Source organism: Falco biarmicus, chromosome 2 (assembly GCF_023638135.1).
Source record: "Falco biarmicus isolate bFalBia1 chromosome 2, bFalBia1.pri, whole genome shotgun sequence".
NCBI classification, from domain to species: Eukaryota; Metazoa; Chordata; class Aves; order Falconiformes; family Falconidae; genus Falco; species Falco biarmicus.
The window spans coordinates 26,384,266-26,406,645 of record NC_079289.1 but is presented as its reverse complement, the minus strand read 5'-3'; the positions used below and the strand labels follow the sequence as shown (position 1 = coordinate 26,406,645).

The window sequence follows — 22,380 nt, the reverse complement described above, 5'->3', positions numbered from 1 at the left end:
TACTGTGGAAAAAACCCAGAGCTTCCAGGTTAAGAAAAAACTGTTACACAGAAAAAGTAAATACTGCAACAAATGTACGACATCTATACAAGCCATGTAAAAAGAGATACTGAAATCAAACACACAAAGTACTTTCAATACCGACTTGAATGATTTAATTACTCTTTAGAAGTTTCCTGTGCATTACCATGTCTATTTTATAAATGAGGAAAGCAGTACAAGTGAGTACAGCAACCTCCAAGTCCTGTGAAATCTGACAGACACGCTGTTCCCGATTCAGCCAAAAATAAACCTGTGCAAACTTATTTGTTCACTCTTAAAAAAACCCACAAAATCAATCAATCAAACAAACAAAACCAAAATCCAAACCCAGAAGTGATAAATTGACAGAGAAATGTCCGCTGAGAATATTTTCCAGAAATCAGAAAAGTGAATTGTCTAAAGATGACCTTCACAGTTTGGTACCTGTGAGCATGCAGACTGTGCTAACAAAGCGCATACAGAAACACCAAACCCAAGGAACTCTCCTGCTAAGCTATCTTAAGGTAAGATGGAAGGGGCAAGGCTCTGGTTGCTGGCCTCTGTGCCCAACAAAGCATGCTCCTGCTGTACACCTGCAAACAGGATCTATGCAGCACTTGGGAGCAGGAGTTGCACCCATGCTTGCCTGTGACTCCCCTGTAGTAATACTGCACGGTATGGCTCCAAGCAGATTAGAAATTACTGCAGACAGAGTGAGAGGAGATAAAATGAAATAGGCACAAGCACCGTCTTCCTGCTTGATGGTGAAGGTACGGATAGATGAAGGCTGCCATGATAAGGACAGAACAGGTACTGCTGCGAGGAGAGCTTTGATTTCCTCAAACATGGGACTATCAGCTGACATAAAAACATGCTACACAGAGATAAGATTTTCTTTTTAGCATCAGATGACCTGTATGATTGATGCATTGACTTAGGAAAGCTCTGAGGTAGTTTGAAGGAGGATGATGTTGTACCACAGAGAAGCAAAAATGGGAAAAAAGCTCATGTTGAAGGTTGATTTTGTTTTCCCCCCGGGGGGAAGAGGGGGAGGAAAAAACCCCAAACAACTGAGGAGACATTAAAAACGGATCAGTCTATTACATATCTTGGCTGATTACACATGGCAATAAGGAAAATGGGAAATACAGGAACTAAGAAGTCTTAGTATCCAGAAGATAAAACTTAGGATGGTATCACAGAAGCTTGACAAGACAAAATAGTGTTTGTTCCTGTGAAAAACAAGAAAGAAATACTTTTTGTTTAGCACATAATATTTACTTCCTCCAAAGTTCAGAAACAGGCATGAAACATATTTATTAAAAGTCTAGGCAATGTTAAAAGGGAAAAAAAGGTAGTACTGCACTTTGAGATAGAACAGAAAAATCTCTACCACCACCTCTGAAAGAGGATGGACACATGAGATATTTAGTCTTTTTAAACAAGTAAATGAAAAAAACGCAAAATTTGGTGGTAAGGGACTCATTTATTAAAACAACAGATCTTAAAAAAAAAAGTTATAAAAAGATGGATGTTTTGTACACATGTGTATGCTAGGTTGAAAAGTAGCTTAAGTTTTGTAAGGTATTTTAGATGTGATTTCATTCTCACTAGGTCAAGTTTTTTTCAGAATACCTAAGAGGAATTACATTTAGAATGAAAATAATCACTGAAATGGAGTTCCTATTTCCAAGGAAAGATGTTAAAGCTACAGAACAACCAAGTTTAAATCCTCCAAACTTAGAAAATTTCAGGAAATTGGTGGATAATCCCCCATTACAATAAACTTGCCACAATTTCTAAAACTGAAATTACACATACAATGCCAAATAATTCTATGTGGAAGGAAGATAAAATATACTAAAACACTGCTATGGTTGTAATCAAGATCTCTTTAATAAACTCACATAATCAAAAAGGAAATGTAACAAGAAAAAGAAGAAGAAAAAAGCAGACGGCAATTCCTGACCACTTGCTTAGCAGTTCTCTGAAAATTCGTGAAGTGTGATTCCAGATTACTGGAAAATAATGTTATGTGGTCTTAAAAGGGGGAAAACACCCACTAAATGTTTTTAAACATTAAACTAATGTTTACCTTTGACACATGTAAGGATCCTAGAAGGATTTATCTATCAGTAATTAATCTAAAAATAGTAATGTAGCTTTATTATGAACAATTTCCTTTACACCTTTGCCATTTTATTTATTTATTATTTATTTACTTATTTATTATTCTTCTACAGCATAATCAGAGTGATTTTATAACACAAGAGTACTTACTGTTCACATAGACTAAGAGAAATATCTAACAATAAAGGAATCCATGAATGGTTAATACTTGGATATTTTTTTTTTATGAGTATCAAAGGTTCATGACCAGAGTAGGAATTTTTTCAAGTGGGAGACTGTGTGGATTGTTTTGTAAATTCTGCTGTATTGAACTTTTAATTACCAACTTTGACGAAGAATCAGAGAAAATCCACAGTAAAACTTGAGGTGACAACAAGCTGTGAGAATTGTAAGCATAGCACAGGAGAGTAATAATGCAAAATTATTTTTAAAAGTCTAAAATATATAAGACAACAGAGAGAGACAACAGTCTTAAAAACAATTAGAAGTACAGATACAAAGCAGGAAGTGATTTCCAACTAGTAGAAGGGACTGACAGCCTGCAAAGTGGTTCCTGCAAGTACTGACTGAGCCTACAATCTTATTTTAGGATGTTTATTTTAGATGTTAGGATTTAACATCAGTGAAGCTATAGTGTGAAACGAATTGAGTTGTGCATTGTTGAGGGCTCACCTGCCATCAGGTGCCCAGATCGCAGTACCTCATTCTAAGGAAGATGTAAGCAAACTGCAAGGAATCTAAGGCAAGACAGCAGCATTATACAAGATATAGGTAATTTAATATTTAATATTAATTTTATAATTCATAAAATAAAATTAATGTTTAATAAGATAATCAGCAAAGAAAGACTGAAAAATTTGTGTTTGTCTAGTCTGGAAGTCAACAGCCTGAAAGGACAGTATCAGCTTCCAAAGACTTTGAGAAGGGCTAGGTATAAAACCAGGTATACTTAATTTAATTTGTAGCAAAGAAAATGATCCTATAATGCACATGCAAATTCAACTATAAAGCTATCAAAGACATAGAACAGGTTTTCTAAGGTGTTTGCAGATTTCTACTCCCTCCCTCCATGAAAAGGGCATGCAAAGCATGTGATAGGGATGTTCTAGACTATACCTGCCCCAGTGCCTGAGGATGATTTTATCTCCAGTTCCTTTCCAGACCCTACTCTGAAAACCTCGAATTATTTTATAAACAAATGGTTGGACATGAATATATTTCCAATAAAAATGTCCAAAGCACATTAAAGTTTTGAGAGGAGGGGAATAAAAATGGCTCCACTGGGTTTTCACTTCTGGTTAAACTTCGTATTTCTGATGTTTCCAACAAAAATGTCTAAGAAGTCTGTCAAAACACTATAGATGTTTCTCTTGGAGAAAACCACTTTCTATGGCTTTGCATTCATCCTCTGTAATCTACATGAAGCATCACATGAGAAAGAATCCTGGAGTGTAATCATGCTACAACAGCTTACTGTAATTTTCATTCGTGAGAAAAAAAGGCCTTCTTAGAAACACTGAACTACAGCATCTTCTTCTCTATGGCTTTTGCTCCTTTTTATTCTTTGCTATTCGTATAAAGAAGATGGGAAATCCACTACTATATGGCACAGGTATTACTAAATAGACACGGGAGAAAAAGTGAGAATCATGAGAAATTCTTCCCTCATGTTTTCTACTGAGTTTCTACTTCTATCTAAATTGGAGGCAAGGAAAGAAGGAGCACAGGTCCTAGAAACATTGTCTAATACCAGCAACAGTTAGTGCAGCCTGCTGATATCCACTGTAGAGGCTGTTTCCTCTGCAGGAACTAGGAGGAAAATATGAAGAAAGGCAGATGGACTTTGAAGCCCTACTGAGATGTGGAAACTTCAAAATCAAGAGTGACTGAAATTAAGAGTCCTCAGGAAATCCTGAGTTGAAAATTCAAAGAGTCTGAGTATTAGATGGACTTATGTCTACTTGTCCTCTCTTTCTGTTTCTTAAGCATTCACTTACAGCTGAAGATAGGTTACTAGATGGACCTCTGGTCTGAACCATTACAGCTGTTCTTGTGATTGGTGTCCTGGAAGATGAATGACTGGATGCATATGCGCGTGCCAGCTCCATGGCTAGACTTAAGAAGTAGCAGAAGTCCCTCTCCATTAAGGCTGGCCTTTCTCTTAATAAATGTATACTTCAAACATTCTTGTTACTCCTACAATAAAGATATTGATAGTAAGTTGACTGTATGCAATTTGGAATTGTATTCTGATTGCTGATTCAGTTAAATACTCTACTGACATCTAAAGATCTGTTGTTTCTAAAGCTTAAAGAAAAACAACATTGGCAAAACTTTCCTCTTTGTGTTTGCCATGAAGCAAAAGGGGAAAAACAAATTTTAGGCAGAAATAGAGAACATATTGAAAAGAGGTTGAAAAAACAGAGTAAAGAAGAAGAAATAATTCTCTTACTGCAAAACTAATAATGTGAAAAAAATGCAGAAGCCTTCCTTCTTTAATATGAAATACAAGGTACTGTACTTTCTACAGATAAACAAGTCTTTCCATGCTTTTCCCAACATTGGAAAACACTACCTCTTTCCAAAGAAAATCTTTTCTTTGGAGGTTTCTTCCAGCTCTGGAAAAAAAATAATTCATAGTGAACAGCACAACAGTTCAAAACAATTGAGTAACCTCACACATATACAGAACAGAATAAATCTCACGTAAGCAAACTGTGCACTCACTCATACAGCCCATCTCCGGTTATACAATACTCCTTTCTTGGTGGGTATCTCTATGCTTCAAATAACATTCTACATCTAACTTCCTATAATTAGAAAAGGACACAATGCTTCTATCCCCCTTTTTCCATTGTGCTTGTCAAATGCCACAGCACCACTGGCAAAAGCTCCTTCAGATAGTCTCTGCCTTCCATTGCAGCGGTAAGCAACTAGGGAGGCTGAAAGGAACAGGGTGCGCAGTGGGTAGGGGGTGTAATATCATGCATGCAGAGCAGCAGGAGCAGCACAATGCTGAAAGCATAGTAAGAAAGCTAAGGAGATTGAAATACTCAAATACTACAAAAGAGTGATCAGATTAGAAAAACAGTCTCAAATTTATGTTTAAATCTTGCTCCAGAAGAATGAGTAATACTGGACCTAAAAAGTGAATAATGCTGACACATTTGCTGATCTCAAAGTATCTCAAGTAGTGCAGTTAGGTAAAAACAACAGAAGACAGAAAAGTATTTTCTTAATTTTTTTTTTTTTTGTGATGAAATGATCTCAGAACTAAGTATTTGGAACTTGCAAGCGGGATAACTAATGAATGAGCTGAAAAATATGCAGTTCCATCAGATCAAGGATCTATTCTGCAAAGAAGAATAGATTCCACCAATTCCAAAAACACAGAAAATTCATAAGAACTTCTTCCAGAATATGTGGAAGAATGCAGAATCTTAACAGGCCCTCCGACAACGGGCATGTCAAACACACTTTGGGATCCAGTAGGCAGGATCTGGTCCTCCACCTTTTCCACTGTGCTAAAGCTCCCTTTGTAATTTATGTCTAGCAGTTAAAATGAGCCAGAAATGCATGAATAGCTAAACCAGATGAAACAGATCTGCAGTGGGGGACAGGATAGGCTGTATCTCTCTGAACTCCCCAAGACAGCAGCTAGTATAAAGATGGAGTCAGAGCATGCCAAAGGCTGGCTGTAAAGGAAACTCCTTCTTACTAAATTCCTGTGTTCTGGTCTTCCCTGCTGTAAACTGGAAACACTTGGTTTAGAAGCAGCACTGTCCCAGAATCAACTTATTTAACTGCCAAGCCCCATAGGCTCAGAACGGGGGAGTTCTCTTTCCGCACTCACCCCCCCCACTGGCCCCCAGCACAACCCAGTCTTTGCAGAAGCACATGCTGTAGCGAGAGGCAAAACTAGCTGTCTGGCAAAAAACTTTTTATTTCCAGCCTGTCTCCTCAGACGAATTTGGTCTTCACCACAGAATGAGTTTGACAGCTCTGCCCTCCACCATGAATGATTAATTTGTTATGGGTGTCTAGTTTAACCAAAGATGGATTTACAGAAAAAGCCCTTGTATACTTGCTATTTGGTAAAGCTGCTTTAATGTAGGTGGAACCTCCTTCATCAAATCATGGAAAGCAAGAGAAGCAAGGCACATTTTTAAATGTCATTTTTCTCATTATAGTAATCCTCTTGTGTATTTCAAAACTGATAATGTGAAAATATCTATGACAAGTATTTCATATCTAGATTTAGAACACAAACTGGAATTCAGAGCCCTTTGTATTGCCCTAGATTGCTCTAAACCTATAGAAACTGTAAGGTAGAGCTATATATACAATATTCTTGAACAACAGTTTTAGAAAAATTGAGATGTCTGATTAAAACAAGAAGCTGAAATAGGAGAATACTCCAAATAAACACGGTAACAGATTATGGCCCCAAACACAACATGCATATAACTGAGAAAGAATTTAAACTGTGTGTACAGACAGGTTTCACGAAACTTTTTTTTTTAAGAAAGATCTGTATGGGGAGAGAAGCAGATGGGGAGGAAGAGAAGCACCATATGAAACTGACAGAGAAGACAGAAGGAAGCATATGTTGTGACATGAAGACTATAACCCTGAAAAAAGCTAAGGGTAAGTGCTGACTTAAAGAAGCTTTGAACGCTAAGCTATGAAACACCCTGTTTGATTCTTCCTGAGTTCAAGGAAATAGGATGTTGCATATTCACTCTGAATAAGTGGCAATGCATCAAAGAAATAACCAACTCAACAGTTTCTCATCTGAATGGGAAAAACCTGTAGAATTCTAATTTTGGTAGAACGCTGAAATTAAAGAAGAGAAAACCAGTATGTTTAGGGTAAGCTATTATGAAGACGCCTAAAAGTGCCAAAATGAGGGAAACATAATTAGTTTGGTATAAGGGCACAAACAGGTTTTGTAACAAACTAATGAGATTTATTTTGAAATCTATTATTCTTTGTCTGAGATATGAAGGAGAAAATAAGATAATTCAATAATTTCCTTGTGTTTTAGAGGAGCTGATGCTCACACCTGCAAGAAATTGAGCAAAAGAACTTTAGTCTTCACTTCAAGAGGTGAAGAGAAAATATTTGTGAAGGGGGAAAGAAGTTAACACTGATAAACAATATACAAAATCAAGTTTTTTTCAAAACCGTTATTTACCATTTTTAGAAAGGAGATGAAAGAGTTAACAGGTTCTCAGACCAACGCAAACTGTACTGATTAATGTATGGACAGGGAGAGGTTGTACAATGTTACTGTGTTTGTAGGCATCTATTCAAGTGGTGGAACACTAGCATGTAATTAATTTCTCCTTCATAAATTAATGGCTAATTAAGAAGGTAATTGAAATGCAAGTCACCTATGATTTTATGTTATTTTAAATTCAACTATCTCTATGTAACTATAATCTAACTTAGAATTGAAAGTTTTATTTGTTTTTTTCTTGACTTACACCATTCAACTTCATTCTTGTTTCTTCAATCATTTTGAGACTTTTATGATATGTTTAAAATTCATAATTCACAAATACTATAGAATTCAATTCATCAGACCTTTTGTTTTTCCTCCCAGTGCTAAGTTTTTATGTTTCTTAATAGTCTCTGTTTCTTAATGAACAAAGAGTAAACTATGTGGCACCTACAGTTTAAACACAGTAAAAGCTGGTTGCTGGTTTCTGCAAAAACAGTACACGCAGACACAAAAGCTGGGGAAGCTTACAAACCATTGCGTTGAGCCACAAACACAAGGAAAAATTTTCTCTGCAGCTGGGTCACATTTCACAAAATGAGCCCTTAGTATTTTATAACATGAGCATCTATTTGAAAAATTTAGAAATTGTTCTTTACCTTGAAAAGAGATAATAAACCCCATATATATATGTATTAGATGCTGCAATTATCAGTAAATCAGTAGCTGCAGATCGTTTATGTGATAGAGAACTGAAGCTTTTAAGAATCGCAGTCACCGCCCCCTCCAAATAGTTTCTTACCTATCTTACCATTTTGGACGTCAAAAGGTATTGCTATTGCCCAAGTATTTATCATGTGGGAGTGGTTGCCTATTTCTTCCCCTGCCCCTTCTGGGCCTGGGAATGGTCTCTGTAATTTCAATAAACGGTCTCCATCTCCCGATGTAGGCAGGAGACCAGCAGTGTGCCTTCGGAACTGGGAACGCTCTCCCTGACAGAAGTGGTGGAGTCACTACAGAGGTCTAGAGGTCTGGAGTGTCAGCCTGGTGGTTTTTTTTGTAAGTAACTGTATTCCAGTCAGACTGTATCTCCCGGGCACAGAGAAGCATCAGTTTATAAAGAGACTGCTAATGCTGTAACTGTGTGTCAGCAATTAAAAACGGAGACTGGAGGCTTGTTGTGTCTCCTGCTGGCCAAGACCAGTTATGTACAACTTTAGAACCCATCTCAATTTCCATCATAGAAAAAATATTGCAGGAACTACCTAATTAACAACAGTTTCTGCCTTCTGTGCCTAAGCAGTTTAATGAGACCCCTCTCTATGTTCTGCACTTGAAGCCTTTTAAACCTGCCCACTCAGAACCAGTGACCTCGGTCCTTAACAAGGCTCCAAGGTTCTCCCACTGGGCATCTCCCCTACTTGCTGCCATCCTAGGCCTTTCCATTCACAGTCCGCTAGGTCTCATGACAGAAGGTACACTTGGGTGGTGGATCACACAGCTGCCACGGCACACATGGTAAGACCTGCAGTGCAAGGCTATTTGCTTCCTGATCAGCTCCTGCAAATGGGGAGCCCCACTTGGAGACCTTGTGCTGCTGTCACCATGCTCCCCTTCTCAGGTTAAACAGCAGCCTGCAGCTAAAATACAATCAGGGCAACAGCTGCACCTAACACCACAAGTGCCAAAATGGGAAAGCAACATTGCAAGTAATTGAGAAGTAGAGACACCGGGGAAGTGGCATGACAGGAATAAAATAAGAGTTCCTTTTGCTTGATGTAAGAAATTTGATAGGTTTGTCACAGGTGTCAAGCTGCTTCATGGCCCATCAAAAACTATCATGGACTGACGAGCAAAAAAAGCTGCAGCAGTGGTCTGTTGCCATTTAGGATGCCATCAACAATCCAGGAGCGGAAAGTTATCTGGCCCAAAGATGAGATGGTCTCCTGAAGAAATTAGTGACCAGGATCTGGCTTAAGCCTGCAAAGTGTCTGCAGCCACTCACAAATTTGAGCAACATTATTAAAAAAATTAAAAGATGTTAAAAGGACTGAAAATTGCCCTTGTTTTCATCAGGGTCAAGTCTCCAGGTACACAGCTTTAAGCTTTAACTAGAGATAAACATAAGCACCCATTATTGACTAAAGCTGTTATGAATTAACCATACCACAATCTCTTTTGTGATTTTTTTTTTTAATTTCCGCCAGAATGCTTCTGATGTTAAGACTACTGAGTTTCTATAAGACTGAATTTCCACACTTTCTAGCACCTTAAGAAAGCAAACCATCTCTATCGTCACTGAGGAAACAGTGATTTCTTTGGAAGATATAAGGATGATGAACTTGAAAAATATCTGCAAGAATCAACTAGACAGAAATGCAAAAGGAATGAACAGTATATGTGGTATTTGTTAAATATTACTGATGTGATGTGTCAAATGTATTGCTTGGACACCTTTCTAATAGGCTAAAAACCTACATATATATTCAAGTTAAATCCAAATAGATTTTTTGAAAGAAAATATTCATCTATAGAAAAGTTTTTATATTAATCTAGCAGTCTCAACTAGATTTTCACTGAAGAAGTTTTTCAGAGCTAAAAGGGAACTTTGTGTTCTGCTCTGATTCAGAGCAGACTTAAACAGGATTTAAGTAGAAAAATCAAGCTGTAAAAATTTGGATATTTGGAAGCAGAACTTCCTTCATTTGTCTTCTTTGAGCTGTTCCACTCTGAATAAATAATCAAGTATTTCTGGCTAGAATGCACAAAGAGACAGACTTGGCAGTCTCTAGCTTTGCAGACAGGGCACTCACATGACAGACCCAGGTTCAAGACCTTGCTCTGAAAGAAGGAAAGGAGCAATTTCAGCTCAAGCCTTCCACATGAGGGTCAGCACCTTAGCCACTGGCTATTTTTATGATTCAGAAGAGCAAGGCTCTGGTTTTTGGCAGCATACATGAAAATGTTTAATTTATTATTAATAAATTGAATTAATTTAATTTAATAAATATGTTGAATAGAACGAAGCTAGACTCAATACAGCCCCAATTAAACCCTTAAATACTACAGTATCAGTCACATACAGTAGAATTATATATTTTGGATCTTTTTTTGTTTTTTAAATTATTTTTTCAACAGGAGTACCTGCAGACTTGAGCTGCACTTAGGTTATGTTCAGCTTTACACATGGTATAATTAAGTAAAATTTGATTTAAGCATACATAGCCTGACTGTGCATGGCTGGCACTGACTACTGTTTTGTTGTAGGAGAATTAAGATTTACCAGTGGATCTTACCTGTTCATTACTTGCACAGAAAAAGCTATAAACAGAAGAAAGCATTAGGCAGCAACTCAAGTGACGTGATTCTGCTGGTTATTCTAACACTGACTTACCCTATAAAGCTAGGCAAATCATTTTGACTCTCTCTCCTTTATTTCAGGCTTCCTCTGCTGACGTCTACATGGAAATCTCGACTTCTCTCAATACCTCATTCACAACACTTCACTCAGATTCTAATACTGGTAGGAGCCTCAAAAGCTACTGATATACGAACAGTAAAACTGCATTATAATCAACAAATACCTGTTCCAATTGATTTAAAACATGGTAAAATATTATGTTTTCAGTCTATAAAGGAAGTTTGATCTGTAAATCCTTAGCAAAGAAGACTCTTTGAGAACCAGTTGAAGAAAGGACTAACAGAGAAAACATATTTTTAGCAACACTAGCTCTTAATATGTTCATATTTCAGTTGTACAATGACCACTTCTCTTAAACTTTGGAAGAAACACTTAAAACCCATGCATTTAATGACTGCATCTTACCTGTGAGAAACAGCTCCCCAGGCACCATGCTTATTTGTTAGGATGTTGAGTATCTTCTGTTTCAGCTGATTGGCTGTAACGTGATCTCGATGCTTGGCAGCACTGATGAGATGATCACACATCTTCTCCTCCTCTCTTCTGTCAGCAGCATACTGAGCACACTGTGACTAGGAATGAAAGTATATCCACTTCATAAAAGATAGGCTATTTAGAATTGCCTTAAAATGATGATTTACTAAAATTCTTCAAATATGACGAGAATTCATTATAATACTTTTGAGAGGAATAGGACACACCATTAGACTGAAACAGTTCTACTACTATATATTATCCATGAAAAAGCACTGAGAACACGTAAAATTGAAATATCAAGAGCAAAGACAATTGCAATTAAATTGCAATTAAGGAATTGCAATTAAAAACATTTAGCTACACATCTCCGTGCATATATTTATGACCATAGATATGCTTTAAAAGTTGGTCTTTTCATTTAAACTTTAAAAGTTGTAAAAGTTTCATGTGTTCTCAGGTATGAAATACAGGTATAAATATATAGCGTAATATATATGAAAAAATTATGTACAGTGGTTTTGATTTTTAAATTGCAATAAACCCTAAAATTTAAGAGCCATTTGGTAATTGTATTATTATGGATACTAAAGAGAAATTCCTTTAAATACAAAAGGAGTATATTTTCTATTTCATATCATAACGTGAAAAAATTTCATAACATACTACCACTTTTAAAAAACCCCGATGGTTAAAAAAATTGCTCATCTTTTAAACTGAAAAATGTCTAATGTTCTCATCATGTTTCCTTTAAGAGAGAATTCTTTCTGAAAAAAACACCATGGTTATTGACCTTCATGCAAATTTGTTTCTAAAACTGTCAAAACTCTATAGCATAAAACTAAAAGTTTTGATAAATCCTTCCTTTATGTATAATAAGCACAATGTAATTTTTCCATTTCTTTTCTCAAAATCATGTTATGTTCAAATTCAATTTCGCCTCCTAGTAGAGATCCTTTCAAAATGTCTAAACAAAGCAAATGTAGCCATGCTAATTAAAATAAATCCATAATAGGATCATTTTCTAGGTATAAATTACAAAGGCTAGATTATTCTCAAAACAGTTAATTTTGAAATCACCTTTTGAGAGACATTTTTGCATGCACAGTTATTGTGCATCATTTTAGAACATTTAACCAACACTCAGTGCTGTAGCACAGTGCTGAATAGAATCCTATTTTTGAGTATTGAAAAGAGCAATGAAAATTAAGTTAACCTCATACTAAACTGTAGTTTATTCTTCATCTTTCTGCACACTACATTTTTAGTACAGATCACATTGGCATTCAGTAAGATTTTAACAGTGGTCTTTCCACTGTGTTACAGCCATTATTTCAAGTAATCTATCTGGAAAAGAGCAATCATTACACTAATTCATAAAGGGTTAATTCATTTTTCAATTTATCTTCTTGTACAGGGAAGCACCAATTAGTACAATGATGTGCCTTAGTAATGAGGTTAATATTTCACCAGCTCATTGGACAGTAAAATTAAATTTTCATTTTTCTTCCTGAACAATTACCAAGGTTAACAAAATGAAAGTTAACTGTGAAGCACCCACTCTGGGAGGAATTTCCCTGGCCCTGACTGCAACTGGAGTCACAGGATAAAACGTAGATGCTGGACCATGGCCTCCCCGCTATGCAGGAGACACAGTAACTTGGTGCAGCTTGGGGCAAATCATTTCACCCATAACGATTCAATTAAAGTTTAAAAGGTAAAAATAAAATAGCCACTCACTTCTCTGGCTGAGAGCAATGATTAACATGTACTAAACCCCAGAACATACACCAATACAGCTTATTAAAACAAAATGACAGATTTATAATTATGCAACAGAAAACTACCAGAAATCTCTTTGTCCCTACTACTTTCAAGTAGGATGAATAATAAAATGTTCAGTTATATAGCTACCATTATTAAAGACAATATATAAAACATTCTTTCAGACTTTAACCATCACCTTATTTAAGTACATATGAGTTTCATGTTTAACACAGGGTACATTTCATAATTTTCTTTTATGACTTGCCGAGTTTATCTTACTCATCTAAAATGTGTAGGTGAAGTTTTTCATGTGACAAATATAATGAAAATTTTCATATATGAAAAATGTGTTGGATTCTTTACCAGACAATAAGACTGACTTAAGGCTATTCCTTTAGGGAATTTAGTTAATATTCTAAATCCTATTTGCTAACAGAAGCTGGAAGTTAATTGAATATTTTCATTTTGTCTAGAATTCTGACAGATCTTATACCTCAATGTATTCTTCAAAGAGCAGATAACTCAATCTTCTGTTGTCATCTTAGGTTACTGGATGATGCTTTGATAAATATCAAATGTTATTTATTGTTGAGGCAATATGAAACTTCAGTCTGACAAACACTTAATTGTAAATGTGATTTTATCTAAGTTCAAAATATCCAGTATATGCTTGGTAATAAAGTTGTTGCAATCCCATATGACAAGTGTCTGCTGTCTGCTCTGACAAAATGAAGTAAAGGTTATGTGTATTCAAAATGACAACAGATAGCTGTGTCTCACACTTTTCAGCTAGGTCAAGGAGCACAGGAACTAGTACATCAAAGTGCACATTTGAGAGAGCTGTTTCAAGGAGATAAAAACCTCATCAAAACTAAGATTACTGGATCCTATTTCTAGCCACCAGGTGCTTGTTGACATTTTCTGACAGATGAATAAATTGATACAGCTATTTATTATCATCAATACTAAGTCAGTCTCTCTTAATCCTAATGTTAGGTCACTTGCACATTATAATATGTGGAAATGTATCTTTGTGCATACATAATTCCATATACACAAATGTATGTAAAGACAGGTAGGTTTGTAAATAATAAAAACCAGTAATGCTGTAACATTGTATAAAGCGCCATAAAAGTGCAAAACCATATTTGATAAATTTATATAAAAAATGAAATTTCAACTCCACCACTTTTGTATGACCTTGTTTTAAATATGAACAAAAATAATACTGAAGAAATAACAAAAAACTCGTTAAACTAAACACACTTTAAAAATAGCTTTTTTGCATATTTGTTTCATTTTCAAGAACGTAATTTAAATAGTATACTGCAACACTTATTGATGAAGAAGTAACTGAATGTTGACTGCTTTTAGGAAGAAGAATTATAGACATTAAAGAGTCAGCTGCTCTGTTACTTCTTCCAGTATGTAAGAAGAATAGACATTTTAAACACAATCTTACTGTTAATAGTTAATGATGGCTAACTGGCAAGAAAGATGCAATATCATATTTCAATATATAAATTATAGGAAGTAAATGTTCTCATGTGCTTCAAAATGCAAAATGTTCTAACAAAATTATCTTAAAATACTAATTCTGTTTAACAAAACATTTCTATTTCTTACGTTTTGTGAAGAGCCTTAAGTGTTTTAATTGCTTTTCTTTCTTACTGAACTCATATACAGTGTTGGTAAAATCCAACAAAAATCATTACTAATGTGAATTGCATTACTATTTGCAATAAATCAGAAAAATTCTTCGTGAACTTAAGGGTCTGCCATAACAGTTTAGACATTCTGATTAAGGGATTTCTTCAAGCTGTAAATGTTTTCATGAATTTCAGTGAGATGAGAAATTAAACCCATTCCTTGTGTTTGACATTTACCAAAGCTTTTAAAAACTGGTTTTAAAATGCCTCCAATGTAAATTTCTTTCTTGGAAGAAAAAAAATATCTTTATTGTATGGGGTTAAAGTCTAGGTGACAACTGAGTGAAAACAGAGAAACAGAAATGCACCAACTCTCAGGCTTACCTCAAACTCAGCATGCTTGTGGACGTCTTCAGCCCTTTGTCGGTTCAAAATAAATTCTGCTTCATTTGCAACACGCACTATATGGTCTTTCATTGCATGACATAATAATCTAAAATAATAAAAAAAAAAATAAACCTTTGTATTTGATATACTTCAAATAAGCTATTTCAGTAGTTTTACTTAGAATGGAAAAAAATTAAAATTCATGAAACGACTGTAATGCAAATGCCAAATCAGCTGACATGAAAAATTTAATTGTATCCAAAGTTATCTGCATTTGTGAAAGCACAAATAAATCATGTTATATGGAAAAGGCTTGCTATTTATTATTGAAGGGAAAAGTTATTTATGGAAGTATTGTATTTTGAGTGTGTTTTTATCAGCAGACTCAATATGAATCCTGTACTATCATAAAAAAATATTCAGACAACTGCTTAAGCTCTTATTGATATCATGATATCACTAAATATAAATATTCAAATTTCAAAGTCTTAAAAAAAGCATGAGATTATGGAAGGTTTAAATTTCTATTAAAACTGCAAAATAATATACATCTCTTGTGTATGTTTTTCAAACACTGGAGTGAAAAAAGTGCAACATGTTTCCAAGTTTTCATGGTGTCAGAACTAGACAAATTTTACTTAAAAAGAAGGAAAAAATTGATTTAAGATTGGACTGAGTCCGAGGATGTCAATCAGACACCTTACATTAAGACTCTTTTAAAGACCACCAAATACCATGAGATGCATAATAAAATTGCAGCATAAACAGCACTGTGTTGTTAATAATGCTCTTAATAATATCTTATTGGGCAGGAAGAATGGAAGCAACTGCTTGCTTTCTTGTCCCTACAGTCCATATCTAAGTTTGCCTGTTTTATTAAAAATTGCTTTGCTCTTCTTATCAGCAGGGAGGAAATATCTTTCAGGATGCAGAGATCTGACAGGTCTGTTTAGGATCAGGAAGAACTGTTTCTCTTTGTGTCAAATTGGCACACGGTCTGGGATTTTCTTTCTTGCAGCATCAGGGATACACAATTTCAGAGATTCTGACATTAAGAATGTGAAATTTCTAGCAAATTCCATCATAAAATTGGTGTCTAGTGCTTAGAAACACCTCAAATGAAAGTCATGATTATTAGAAATTAAAACCACGATTACTAGACCTTACACCTAAAGATGGAAAGATTTGAACTCTATTCTTGCCTTTGGCATGTTGCCCCATTTGTGAAGGGTGGATATCACTTACCCTGAGTTAATGTTTAATATGGGTGTGTGGCATGGGAAGACATAAATGTTGGGGCCTCTGTTTAGAGGTAAAGACAAACAAGCTCAGGTCAAGGTTTCACAGTGAATATTCATGCTTTTAATAAGCTTTTTTATTATATCTAACCCTTTGCTATCCTTGAAAGCAAAAGCTTTTTGGCAAACTCTAAGCTGAAAGACTGAAGTTGCCTCCGTTGTAGTCCTCAAAATTTGGCTTTATTTTTTAATCTACCTTGCTGGAATATATACTTTCTTATTTTACTACTGTTAAGTGTTCAAATGTTTATTGTTAAGAGCTAAGTGTAGAACTGCCCTCAGATATGGATTAGGAGTGAGCATTCATGACTTTAACAAGCTTCTCTAAAATGAGAAAATACTTGAAGTGAGTGTTTAACCTCTCCAATGAAATTTTGCATCACAGGTCTTCCCGAACTTTTCCATATTATATTAACAACTTGGAAGCAACTAGCTAGGATTTCAAAAATGAACACAGAAGATTTCAAGTGTCTGCTAGCTGTACATCCCTTCCTGAATGAATAAACTATTGACTAAATAGAGCACAATGCAAGTTCAGTATCTTCGAGTCAGCTGTGGTCCAGGCAGGATTTCTAGTTCCAAATGGCTTTAGGTGATATTGATAGGTTTCTTAGAGACTCCCTGCCACCAAGAATTTGGTGAGAAAAGATCGAGACTAACCTCAGTCCACTGGGTTTATTATTTGGGACATCTGGACATAGTTTTCATACCTCAAAAAACAATGTAAGCTGCCTTTGTTCATGAACAATGATAAATACATACCATCTTCATTTTATGTGTATTTATCTGTAGTAAAAAGTGTTCACATTCTCTATGACCATTTATGCAATAAAACACCTACAAGGGACTTCAAATGGATTCCCAGAGAAAGCTAATTTCAGCAAGTTATAAACAAATCTCTTGCCAATACTCAGCGAAAAGATAGAAAAATAAAATAAAATAAAAATCTGTTGACACTAGTCTCTGACTGTTTTACAGAAAATGAAAACTTTTATAGACATCCAGCAGATGAATTAAATTAGCTGGCTGAAACTGCTGGTGACCACAGTGGTATCTCCTACCCCTCTAAATGACCTTTCTGCTACAGAGACTGAAAGACCTGATGCATTTGGGAACAACACTGGAGTTGCTACAGCTTTTGGACAGCACATCAGGCAAACTAAGCCAGATTTCAGGTAACCTTGAAATGCCACAGGTCTTCAGGCTCCAAACTCAAGGAGATGACAAATAACAGGTGACCAGAGAACATGACTGAGCACTGGGCCCTGACTGCCTACAGCACTCAAATCATAAGCCTGGCCCCCACTCATTTTTTGGCTCACTTCCATCCAGAAAATGTATAGGCATGGTCCAAAAGACAGCTTACTAAAGACACATGGATGAAACCAAATCAGCTTAAATTCTTTCCAGTGCTACCCAAGAAAGTTCTGCAGGTGTTTTCACACCACACCCCAGCACACATCAGTCTAGTGGGCAGCCCTTATGTTATTCCAAACAATCTGAACTAAACAACGTAGTAATGATATCTTCAGGTGAAAAAGGAACCATACAGGCTTCAGGGAAGAGCTGGACTAAATGCTGTGCAAGATGAATGAAGACACTCCATTCTAACAGGTGCTAACCTTAAGCAGTATGAACATAGGCCAGTCCAGCCTATTTGGTTTTGTTTAAAACTACAGACATATCTGCCCTCTTTTTGTTTGCTGTCAAAAATTTTATCTATGGGATATCTCAGTATTATTTCAACTGTATCTAGCCAGTTGTTTCATACACTCTCATATATTTATCACTGCGATTTCTTCAAGAAAAAGATAAAAACCTGTTTGTATGTGGTCAGCACATTGGGATTATGACAAAGGTAAAGCCAAGGCCTATCAAAAGTATATAATCAATAGATAATATTGTATCAATGTGTGCTACTAAGGGACATATTGTGATTCACTTACCTTAGGTGCTTGTATGCACCTAAGATACAGCTTCAAAGACTAGGAAAACTATGTTTTTGCATCTGGAAGACCATTAAGAATTATGCTAGCCTTAAAAACACTTGCCAGAAAGACAGACTTCTTCAAAACAAGAAGGATTAAAATCTAGGCCATCATTTAGAAATTGTGCATGCCTCCAAAAGAAGCCTTGGCCTGGATGTTTTGATTTATAAGTGCAAGAATGTAGGTCAAAAAACAGAACCATAATATGTTAAAACAGTTAAATGTGTTGACTTAGCTTTGAAAGGAAAGGCAGCTACCACAAGGTCAGTGAAGCAATGCCTTAGAGAGGTTTTTGCAAGGAAACTTATGTGCTTGCTTGAAGTTGTTAAAGGAAACTTGTTACTTCTTGAAATATAAAACACTACTTAAAAAATTTTTGGTACTGATTTTTACTTCTAATGTGAAGTTATCCTGTATTCTCAAACTATATTTCTACTAAGGAAGGGACTGCAAAAGTGTTATTACTATTATATCTGGATTACATCACAGCCAGCTAACTCTGACTGAATGTCAAATTCATATAGACACAGCACAACTCAGCATACTGTCCTAACTGGGTTACACCTGATGAACATGCATCATCCTTTGAACACTTAGCAATTTACCTAAATCCTTACTAACTCAATCACATGCATGGCATAAGATTTTTTTTTTTAAAAAAAAAAAAAATTCAAGAAACCTCAGACATTTCTGGCATAAGAAAAAGTGCTTACAACTATCTTTTGGATTCTCATATAAAAAATAACAGGAAGGATTCAGAAAGGATCCTAAACCAGGAAAAATCTCACACTTCGTAGTTTCAAAGGCTGCCAATACATTAAAAAAGTTTCCCTTCACATACTGTAAATAAGAGAAAAACCCAAGGACCTCTAGGTCAGCAAATTCACTCCACTGCAACATGCAGCTACATCATACAAACTCTTTCATAAACTCTCTTTAGTTTATGAACAGCTTTTTCATGAAATCTAACTCATGAAATGTGTCTTCAGTTTATGAAAACGTAATTGAGTGCTTGCCTCCAGCACAGCTTTGGAAGGTCCTCTAAAGGTTAAAACCCTATTCCTTTCTAATCCAATATTCTTCAGCAGTCTTTACTGTTTCATTTTATGCAAATGTTGCCCCTAGGTTCTCACAATTCTTCCTTCTGTTGACCTTCTGATATTACATCTATCCCTATTTTACTAGGGCAAGTAAATCAGCTCTCTGACTTTTCTTGTATGGCAAAACAGTTAGTAACAGAGATTGCCTTTTGGGCTTTTACTAATTTCATACACTGATTTTACCTTCTCTGCAAGTGCATAACCAAAACTGTCAGCAGTATTCTAGACAAGTTCTACTTACTATTTACATAGTAACATTAATACTGACTTATTTCAATGGAAATACCTTTTTTTGATGCAATTCTAGAATTTTGTTTTCCTTTTTCTTAGCCCTATGTTCTATGATTTTGCACAATAAAATTTCAGCAATAGATCGGTCTTTTACTTCCTCAGACCTTTCCAAAAGACGAACCAACAGTGTCTAGCATATATTCTCAGGAACATGAACTCCATATACTATAATTTGTAAAATATTTAGGTAACATATTGCATTGTATAATATCTGTATTAATGCAAATTTGAAACCCACCCAATATATTCCGATTGGTATTTCAGTCATCTGCCTAGCTATGTTTCCCACCCACAGATTTTTACAGAGCACTCCTTTTTTGGGGAAAAGTCTATCCTCTGCACCTTTCCCAAACCATCATCCTGTACTGGAGTGACCAATCAAAGTAAGAAGGAGCTTGAGGCACAAAATACATGTATACTTGTTAGTCAAAGGGAAGATCTGAAATTTTATAGCAGTACCACTTTTATTCTCCTTCGAAAATAAAACATGACCTTTAGTGAGTTCTCCTTATCACTGACAACTGAACATTTGTTGTGATTGAATTATACTCACTGTTCTCACCCACCCTTGTAAATTCTCAGCCCGCCTTAGCAAGCACCACCCTCAAAAGACCTAGTAGATAGATGGATGTTGAGACAGTGATGAGTCAGGCCTTTTGGTCATACTTAATCTCTACACAAGTAGTCCTCTCAGAGGGTTAAGGAGTTGAAAAGTGTCACCACAGGCTTGCTGTACTTTTTGTACTGTTCTCCAGTAATTCAGGATTTGCCAAAAAAACCCACCCAAAAACCAAAACCACAACAAAAAAATTTACCTAGAATAACATTTGGCTGTATCCTGTGTGACCATTTATTCAGTTGCACCACTGAAACTCCTACTAGAATTGAAGCAAGTGTGCTGCTGTTTCCTTCCCCAGCTGAACTTTAGAAGTCCAGGGTACTTACAGGTTAAAGGAAGTTGTGAAAAAGTACATGTAATCAATCAGATGCCCCTGTTTTTCAGATATTGGGGTTTAAAAAGGCTGGATTGTGGAGTTCCACATTCCAAGAAGTCACTCAAGGAAACAGCCAGAGCCTGGGAGAATTTTTTTTACAGTTTTGGGAAATAGAGGTGGTGATAAGACTATACCCAAACTGTCTTGGAAACACATAAAAAGTATAAAATGTTTGCAACATGGATTAGGACAGGTTGTGAAAAACAGTGCTATTTGTACAATGATCAGAATTGAAGGATGAAAACTTGTATCTCACTAGCTGTTCTGAACTAACTTTGTTGTCCTGCAGTCCATTCTTCCTAGTAGAAATCTTAAGAGAGAAAAAGGGCTTGTAGCTGTTACACTGCTAGATAAAACAATTGTGCTTATGTTGCCCAGTCTTTCATTTGAGATAAACTAAAAAAGCAGATCATTCCCAAGCAGCAATTTTCAAAACAGATTACAAAATGAACATTTGTTATAATTTAGCTAAGGTCTTGCTTCCTCTACTCATTCCTGAAGTTCTGCCAACTCACATGTTCAGGGAAACAGATGTTTCTTTGACTTACTTTCATCAGATGCCCATAGCTTAATTTTTCCAAGAAGCAGCCTGGAAACATGCCACTTTTTCACCAAACACAGTTGTTTTGACAATTATTACTCTTAATGGCATTCACAAGAAATGAAACCTATTGTTGCACTTGGTATCTATAATAGGATTCATAGACTGGTGTAACTTGAAGAGTTTGAAGTTCTACAAGATGCAGTACTGCTACAAATACTTTGAAAGTAAATTCCTACAACCATTAGAAGGCAATGGCTAACACAGGGGTCTGATTTCTAGCAAAAAGCCAATAATGAAGAATTTACTAGAGAAAATTTTGCAACTATAGCATGAAAGACCAGCTACTTGGCTACTACATAAGCACATTGGCAAGATAAACTTCATGGAGGGTAACTATTAATGTTTCAGAAATGTCACAGAAGCTATAACAGACTTGGTGAAGCTCAGTTGACTACTAAGAATCTATTCTACTTCTCATAAAGATTTTCTATTTTGCTTAAGAATTTTCTAAATCTAGAGGAATCTGTCTCTTTGAAATAGTGACCATCCCGTAAACATCCAAGACCAGCAGTTACAACTGGAATGGCCTGCATCTCAGAATCAGCCTCCCCATTGAGATATGACTGGATCAGGCAAGGCCAGAAGCTGAGAGGATGCCTCAAAACCTCGAACAAATCTAGGAAGTCCAGCTGTACTGACCTCACAAGTACATAAGTGGTTACCATAACAATGTACGCTTTGTCTAACACAAACTAATTATCAGTCTGGAGGTAGGGCAAGGACAGCTGTTGTAAAGAATACGAGATTATAGAAAAGCATATCAAACAGGGAGCTTAAGCTTACACCTCAGCTGGAGCAGAAATACAGATATTCAGTGCCCAGTTTTACAGAAGTATCTATGACAGGAATCCTCTACTGATGGAAGATGGCATTTAGGATGAATTTCCACAAAACAGCCACTCACAGATGATAAAGGATTCCTCCAATCAAAGTTACACTTGGTGAGGGTGACAATACAGCAACAGAATTTGGTTACATCTGTCAAAGACAGAATAATCAAACAACTTTGTTCTTATTTATATATTGTAATT

At 35.8% G+C, this 22,380-nt stretch overlaps 1 protein-coding gene across 3 annotated transcripts in view; it reads right to left on the bottom strand.

The window, feature by feature from the left end:
• Window positions 1-22,380, bottom strand: part of NBEA (neurobeachin) — a 510,074-nt gene that overhangs the window by 219,972 nt on the left and 267,722 nt on the right. For all 3 annotated transcript variants that reach the window (XM_056329059.1, XM_056329057.1, XM_056329058.1), the window contains exons 37-38: window positions 15,071-15,179; window positions 11,202-11,368 (exon numbers count right to left, since the gene is read on the bottom strand). In XM_056329059.1, the coding sequence (XP_056185034.1) occupies window positions 11,202-11,368; window positions 15,071-15,179 (276 nt within the window). The remainder of the gene's footprint in view (window positions 1-11,201; window positions 11,369-15,070; window positions 15,180-22,380) is intronic.